Source organism: Mchenga conophoros, linkage group LG22 (genome assembly GCF_057382185.1).
Source record: "Mchenga conophoros isolate Kocher_MC1m ecotype Shallow Benthic linkage group LG22, M_conophoros_male_GT1.1, whole genome shotgun sequence".
Lineage (NCBI taxonomy): Eukaryota > Metazoa > Chordata > Actinopteri > Cichliformes > Cichlidae > Mchenga > Mchenga conophoros.
The window spans coordinates 9,203,001-9,210,693 of NC_140546.1; the positions used below are offsets into that span (position 1 = coordinate 9,203,001).

The following is a 7,693-nucleotide window of genomic DNA, read 5'->3' on the forward strand; positions in this document are numbered from 1 at the left end:
TGTAGTGCAAATTTTAAGTCATGGAAAGCTTTCTCTGCATAATGAGTCTGCTGTAATCTATACAAATAGTTGTAATTCTGCCAAACCTCTTAAATTAACACAGAAACATCTGCACTTCAATCACATATAGATTGGTGGATTTATTATCTGTCATCATATCATCATTTTTCAAATACTCATGGACCTAAATGAACAGCTATGATTAAAAGCAGGCATGGTGATGTAGTAGTTAGCACAGTGACATTTCTTTTCTTGATATCTGTTTTCCTGTGTGCCAAAGCACCTACTGTAAGATATATTAAATCATTTTAAACTTCTTTTTTTATTAGTAGATTAGACCTGCAGATTGACCAAAATTTTGGACAAACATCATCTAATACCGGCCCCTGGTGACTTATAGTGTCACCAGGTATGGCATTTATACAAGATTAGTGGGAGAGAGACCCTGGCAACCCTTTACCTCTGTAACAAAGTGCACACACACACACACACACACACACACACACACACACACACACACACACACACACACACACACACACACACACGATAGAAAGCGACAGCAAAAGGAGGAAGAGAGAGAAAGAAAGAAGGGTGAGTCTTCGTATTTTATTTAGCTTATTATCATTCCTCAGTTTGATCAAAAATCAATTTACGACTCCTTAATAAAACTCACAGTGCATCTAATCAAGAACTTCCTCTGAAAACATTAAAAAGAATACAAACATCATCTCTTCAACGTCATCTTTGTTATGGAAAATTTGTAATTTATTTTATTCACATAAAAAAGGAAGTAGAGCATTTTTTTTAAAATAACCACGAGTTTAAAAAACAGTCTGATATTGTGGAACAGTTCTTCGTAAAGCCCTCCCCATTTGTCTATTTGACAGGAAGGTTTTTTTTTTTAGTTTTCCATTTTGTCTGTGCCTGTGAAACGTCTCTTTCAGACTCACCGATGGTCACACAGCAGTAAAATGCCTGAAGCTGAAATAGTTTATTCTGATGTCAAATTTAAAAGAGGGACGATGGAAACCAAAGGTGAGTTGATTTATTTGTGTACTTATGAGTTATATTTAATATGCATACAGCTTAATATTATTGGCTTTTTGTTAGTTGGAATATTAATGGGTTACACTTTATAATGTGGCTTAATCACCCTGTACATCAATGCAATTTCAATGTATTTTTTAAATTACAATTTTATATATATATCATATTTATGTCCAAATACTTAAATGTAGGTACACTAGAACAAGGGGGTAACAAGTTAGGTTATTACAGGAAACAAAGAAAGGATTACTTACAGTGTAATCCTAAGTACAAAGTAAGTAACTTAAGTAGTGTATAATTGGTACCCATGGTATGTTTTTGTTGAAAAATACAATATTTCCCCATCTTACATTGAAAATATGTTGTACTGTACGGGGGTGGAGCCCACATTGCTCCTGCCTTTTTATATCTTTATATTTTTGTATCTTTATTTAATGTTCATTATGTCGATGTGGATGATGGATTCTCAGTTATTTAGTTGTGCTTTTATTATATCAATATAAATGTGAGAACGACTGTTCTTTGTAACGTACAAGAAAAAAATAAATGCCATCAAAATGTGTAGGCCTATGTGGTCTTTTAATGATGGAGCCAAGTCTAACTTTTTTCCTTTCACATTCACTGTTCAAACATAACATTAACAATAAAATGTTTTAAATCACTGTTGTATGCCTGCCTGTACTATAAAGTGGGCTAAAATGAAAAGAACATGCACATCAGCTCGAGTATAAAAGGACATGTCCTCAAATGAGCACTGTATACATGATGTATGTGGAAATGTTATTTTGTCTGCAAAAATTGTTACACTGTATTGTAAATGCACTAACACCATACTTAATTTATTTCTTTTTTTACAGAAAATTTATTTCTTTGTTCTTTCATTTTTGGGGAATTATGTCCTTAGGATCTAATTATAGTGGACCTTTGAATTTAGTGTCAATATCATTCTTTTTAAACTTATATGTTATCACAAGTTAACAGAAATTCACGTGATACTGAGTAGCAATCACATTTTACGTTGTAGGCCCAGAGCCTGTTTCCTCTTTGGCTGATTTGACTTACTCAGATGTCAGGATCTCACAGACAACTTCAGAAGAGCTGCCTGGTAGGTAAAGAGCATGAACAGTTTTTCTCTCCTGGTTACATTTTTCTCCCTGTGCTCAATTTTTTCTGCCTAAGTCAGCCCAGGATTTTATTTACAAGCTTCAGTTTAATTCGGGTTTATTTACATAGCACCAAAACAGTAGCCTCAAGGAACGTTAATCTATAAGGAAGGGATGTCGATCTCACATCTTGGTGATATATGTGTTTAGAGGCCTCTCAACAAACTGTGAAGAGCACAAGGTCAAAGGTCACCCCAGAGAGAGTAGCCCTGCTGGTTCTCAGTGCTCTTCTGGCTGCTGCTGTTGTTGCCCTCTGTGTTACCAGTGAGTGTGCACAATTTTCTGATTTTAAAAAAAGATTTTTCCCAGTAATGTTTGCAGCATAACTAAAACTAGTTTAAGAACAATTCATTAATGATTTGACTTCAGTTAGAGTTTTGGTATGTTCTGCAAAAAAGCCATAAAGACTAAATAACTAATAAAACTCTAATATATGTTTCCTTTATGGTACAAGAAAGAGACTCTGAAGCAAAACCATGCAGCACGGTGCAGCCTACATGTCCACAACCTCCTGAAGTTACAGGTACATAAGTTGTGGATTTATTCTTTTAAACATTTGTATCCTCTGATGATGATTAAAGAAACATTGATGGACTCACAGAAACAGTAACTTAGTTTGTACCTGCAGGACAGAAGGAGCTTCCTGCTGCCTTCAAATCACACAAATATGAACAGTTTCTTCCACCTGACTGAAATCTTTGCTTTAATATCTTCAAAGGTGATCCATGTTCTAAATGTGAAGAAGGCTGGGAGCATCATGGAGGAAAGTGTTATTACTTCTCTACCAATAAATCATCCTGGACGAAGAGCAGAGATGAATGTAGAGCTAAAGGAGGAGACCTGGTTAAGATAGACAGCAGAGAGGAGCAGGTATAAAAAAACTGCTGCAAGTTTTGGTTCTCACATATTTAACCACATCTTTACATTTCTTTAGCAAAGAGAAGTGTCACAAAATATTTTTGATCAACTTTTCCTGTTTAGGAATTCCTGTGGAAAAAAGTGAGACGCATAATGACGGATCATGAAGACAAGTTCTGGATCGGACTGAAAGACTCAGCAGAGCAGGGCAGATGGTTGTGGGTGGACGGATCACCACTGAACGAAAGGTTTGATTGATGTGGAAAAAAAAAAATATCCCAATTTCAAAATTAAAGTTAGCAGCGTTTACTGAGACAATTCTTTTTGATCTTCATCTCCTAGTTTATCTTATTGGAACTACAAGGAGCCGGACAACTGGGGAGAGGACGACTGTGTAATGATGGGTGAAAAAAGTCATGGTTACCAGAAGAGTTGGTCTGATACATCCTGCAAAGTGTCTCGCAGAAGTATTTGTGAGAAACCAGCAGCGAAAGGACAGAATAAAACTGTATGTGTTATATTTTTATGAGATGTGTTTATTGAGGTAATGTTTTGCTGCAGCAGTGTTTACATCTGTGAAATAATAAAAGATTGTTCCTTATTTTTCCTTGTTTTTTCTTTTAAGAATTAAAAAAAATTTAAAATTTAAATTTTTGAATTTATTCACCGCAAAATGACAAAATGTATATGTTATGATCCAGACGGTCTTGGGGTTAAGGGGTAAGATTTAATGAAAACAATGTAGAAAACCATCGGGGTAAAAGAATGAGTTGGAGGCCGAGGTTAACAGGTTATCTCTGAAAGGAAATTTAAAAAGTCCTGCAGGGGAGGAGGGAGAGACAGAGAGAGAGAGAGAGAGAGACAGAGAGAGAGAGACAGAGAGAGAGACACACACACACAGCTGTAACAAAAATAAATGTATGATTAGTTTTACTTCTTCAAGCACGGATAAATCCACCCAATCATAAAGTCCTCGTGTTTATCTAAAGAGTAAAATACATCATTTATAGTTTATTTATTTGTTTATTCAGAAACAACTGGACTAACTCTGGTCATGTTGAAGCCTCAGCATGGCAAACTAGCCACAGAGGAACATAAAAGGTAAGTACATGCATGTAAATATACAAAGAAACAAGAAAATAACTTAAATGTAGAATTAAAAGGAAGTAGAAAAAGTTCAAGCTTCAAAAAGATCTGTGTGATCAGACAACCATCAGTTTGAACAAAAGAAAGAAAGACAACCATTTAAACAGATGACTGAGGTATCAAGCCAGAAATAAATGAGGAAGTAACCATGACCATGTGTGAAATGTTACCACTGATACCAAAATGTCGGATGTTTCCTGTTGGTTTAAAGTGTTTGTGCCTCTTACATATGGCAGCATGAGAAACTTTTATCCTCTTCTATCTGATCTAAATACACTACAGTGTGTTAGAAAAGTCAAAAAGTTGAGCATCTGATTCAAATCAGATGTTCAGAATTATCCTAATGTAACCCAACACTGACTTAGTTGTAAGGTAAGAAAAAGAAAACACGAGCCAGTTGTAGTCATTAGAAAGCTAACACTTATTTATAACCTGGGATCTTCATAGTCCTTGAGTTTGACCTGTTTGCTGTGCAAAGTTCCTAGTTTGAGTTCATAGTTAGGTTTTCTGTTGTAAGTATTTTACGTTTTGGAGTGTTTCGAGTTTTCTGTGAATACTCAGTATTTCATTTTTCACCTTGCCTGTTCATCCTTCTCATGTTTGTTCTTTGTGGTATTCTTAGTTCAGATGGATATAAAAATGAGATACAGGAAACAGACGAACCATAAACTCTAACAAAGACTAAGCTCATCATGGTGACGATAGCTGCCCGTAGGTACAACAGGACAAAATTCTAGTATTTTTTAAATGTTCACATATGTAAAGTGTGTGAAATGTGTGAAATCATACATTCTTCTGTTTGACAGGAAGGCATTTTTATATTGCTTTACACTTTACTTTGTGATTCGCTGATAGTCACACAGAAGTAAAATATCTGAAAATGAAGTCTTGTACTCCTGTACAATGAAACTGAAAAGATTTAAAAAGACAAGTGAGGGAAACTAATGGTGAGTCTATCCATCATTATGAATTACATATCATTAAGAAACACTTTGCAGGTTTATTCTATAAGACAGGGTATTGAAACAGGAGGAGATTAAACAATTAGTTACAATAAATTCAGAAGAGATCAAAAGAATTCAAATCACAAGCCTTTTGTTCTTATCAGCCACAGTGCATATAACCAGTAACACTTATTTGTGGAGCAGTGGTTTATGAAACCCTCCCCATTCGTCTGTTTAACAGGAAGTTTATTTATGTCTACATCTTGTTAAACTCTCTTTGACTAACTGAAGGTCACAAAGCAGTAAAATGTCTGAAGATGAAGTACTGAACTCTATCGTAACCTTTAGATGGAAGAGGGAGGCCAACAGTGAGTCGTGTCTACTTACTGTGATACATATGAGATATATAAGAAAATTCTCCTTCTACACTTCTTTTTGTTGAAGCTAGTCTGCTTGTGAATTGAAGGCGTTATTAGCAGCAAACAGTAACTCACTTCAAAGTAAGCAGTCATTTCTGGCTTCATGTTTTTGCTGCAGAGGGTTACACCACGCATGCAGACGTAAGGATCTCAAAGTTTCAGCCGCCCGCAAAGGAGCTGCCTGGTAGGTAAAGAGCAGTAATGAGCAATTATTGTCTCTGTTTACTTTTTCTGTGCTTGGTTTCATTTACCTATCTCAGCCAAAGAAGTTATTTCAAAAGCTTTAATTTAGTTGAATTCAATTCTATTTATGTTTATTTACATAGTCACAAAAGACAAGAACTGTTACCTCAAACCACTTTATAACATTTCAGTATTTATTCTGTTCAATTGTACAATATTAAAAGACAAAATAGATTCATAATATCAGGACTTTCACTGCCCTGTTAAGTAATTAGTTTGCATGATGTTTGGTGAAGATGTGATAGAAATATCACCACAGAATACAAACGCCAAAAACAAAAATAAGTTATCATATTATTATCTGCACAAAGTAACAAAGAATTCAATCATGCGTTCATATTGTTGTATCAAAAACCTGTACATATTTATGCTCATATGTCACATCTTGGTGATATATGTGTTACATTTGAATGTTTAGAGGCCTCTCAACAAACTGTGAAGAGCACAAGGTCAAAGGTCACCCCAGAGAGAGTAGCCCTGCTGGTTCTCAGCGCTCTTCTGGCTGCTGCTGTTGTTGCCCTCTGTGTTACCAGTGAGTGTGCACAATTTTCTGATTAAAAAAAAAGATTTTTCCCAGTAATGTTTGCAGCATAACTAAAACTAATTTAAGAACAATTCATTAATGATTTGACTTCAGAGTTTTGTTATGTTCTGCAAAAAAGCCATAAAGACTAAATAACTAATAAAACTCTAATATACGTTTCCTTTATGGTACAAGAAAGAGACTCTGAAGCAAAACCATGCAGCACGGTGCAGCCTACATGTCCACAACCTCCTGAAGTTACAGGTACATAAGTTGTGGATTTATTCTTTTAAACATTTGTGTCCTCTGATGATGATTAAAGAAACACTGATGGACTCACAGAAACAGTAACTTAGTTTGTACCTGCAGGACAGAAGGAACTTCCTGCTGCCTTCAAATCACACAAATATGAACAGTTTCTTCCACCTGACTGAAATCTTTGCTTTAATATCTTCAAAGGTGATCCATGTTCTAAATGTGAAGAAGGCTGGGAGCATCATGGAGGAAAGTGTTATTACTTCTCTACCAATAAATCATCCTGGACGAAGAGCAGAGATGAATGTAGAGCTAAAGGAGGAGACCTGGTTAAGATAGACAGCAGAGAGGAGCAGGTATAAAAAAACTGCTGCAAGTTTTGGTTCTCACATATTTAACCACATCTTTACATTTCTTTAGCAAAGAGAAGTGTCACAAAATATTTTTGATCAACTTTTCCTGTTTAGGAATTCCTGAGGAAAGAAGTGAGATGCATAATGAAGGATCATGAAGACAAGTTCTGGATCGGACTGACAGACTCAGCAGAGCAGGGCAGATGGTTGTGGGTGGACGGATCACCACTGAACGAAAGGTTTGATTGATGTGGGAAAAAAAAATATCCCAATTTCAAAATTAAAGTTAGCAGCGTTTACTGAGACAATTCTTTTTGATCTTCATCTCCTAGTTTATCTTATTGGAACTACAAGGAGCCGGACAACTGGAGAGAGGATGACTGTGTAATGATGGGTGAAAAAAGTCATGGTTACCAGAAGAGTTGGTCTGATACATCCTGCAAAGTGTCTCGCAGAAGTATTTGTGAGAAACCAGCAGCGAAATGACAGAATAAAACTGTATGTGTTATATTTTTATGAGATGTGTTTATTGAGGTAATGTTTTGCTGCAGCAGTGTTTACATCTGTGAAATAATAAAAGATTGTTCCTTATTTTTCCTTGTTTTTTCTTTTAAGAATTAAAAAAAATTTAAAATTTAAATTTTTGAATTTATTCACCGCAAAATGACAAAATGTATATGTTATGATCCAGACGGTCTTGGGGTTTAAGGGGTAAGATTTAATGAAAACAATGTAGAAA

General features: G+C 35.4%; 2 protein-coding genes across 2 annotated transcripts; both read left to right on the forward strand.

The window, feature by feature from the left end:
- Positions 1-988: 988 nt before the first annotated feature.
- LOC146548763 (C-type lectin domain family 4 member E-like) lies at positions 989-3,675 on the forward strand. The gene is made up of 7 exons (XM_085263393.1): positions 989-1,038; positions 2,075-2,155; positions 2,364-2,477; positions 2,626-2,736; positions 2,932-3,083; positions 3,195-3,319; positions 3,414-3,675. The coding sequence occupies exons 1-7, from the start codon at positions 1,026-1,028 to the stop codon at positions 3,598-3,600; spliced, it is 783 nt and encodes a 260-aa protein (XP_085119519.1). The 5' UTR covers positions 989-1,025; the 3' UTR covers positions 3,601-3,675.
- A 1,793-nt stretch (positions 3,676-5,468) lies between these two features.
- Positions 5,469-7,440, forward strand: LOC146548764 (C-type lectin domain family 4 member E-like). The gene is made up of 7 exons (XM_085263394.1): positions 5,469-5,529; positions 5,699-5,764; positions 6,242-6,355; positions 6,542-6,610; positions 6,806-6,957; positions 7,069-7,193; positions 7,287-7,440. The coding sequence occupies exons 1-7, from the start codon at positions 5,469-5,471 to the stop codon at positions 7,438-7,440; spliced, it is 741 nt and encodes a 246-aa protein (XP_085119520.1).
- The last annotated feature ends 253 nt before the right edge of the window (positions 7,441-7,693 follow it).

What these genes read in the sequence shown, in the direction of transcription:
- LOC146548763 (XM_085263393.1), top strand. An exon ending in TAGACAGCAGAGAGGAGCAG is followed by an intron (nt 3,084 to 3,194) that starts GTATAAAAAAAC and finishes TTTCCTGTTTAG; the next exon opens with GAATTCCTGTGGAAAAAAGT. An exon ending in GGATCACCACTGAACGAAAG is followed by an intron (nt 3,320 to 3,413) that starts GTTTGATTGATG and finishes TTCATCTCCTAG; the next exon opens with TTTATCTTATTGGAACTACA.
- LOC146548764 (XM_085263394.1), top strand. Translation starts at nt 5,469, where the DNA reads ATGTCTGAAGATGAAGTACTGAACTCTATCGTAACCTTTAGATGGAAG. An exon ending in ATGGAAGAGGGAGGCCAACA is followed by an intron (nt 5,530 to 5,698) that starts GTGAGTCGTGTC and finishes TTTTTGCTGCAG; the next exon opens with AGGGTTACACCACGCATGCA. An exon ending in GCCCGCAAAGGAGCTGCCTG is followed by an intron (nt 5,765 to 6,241) that starts GTAGGTAAAGAG and finishes TTGAATGTTTAG; the next exon opens with AGGCCTCTCAACAAACTGTG.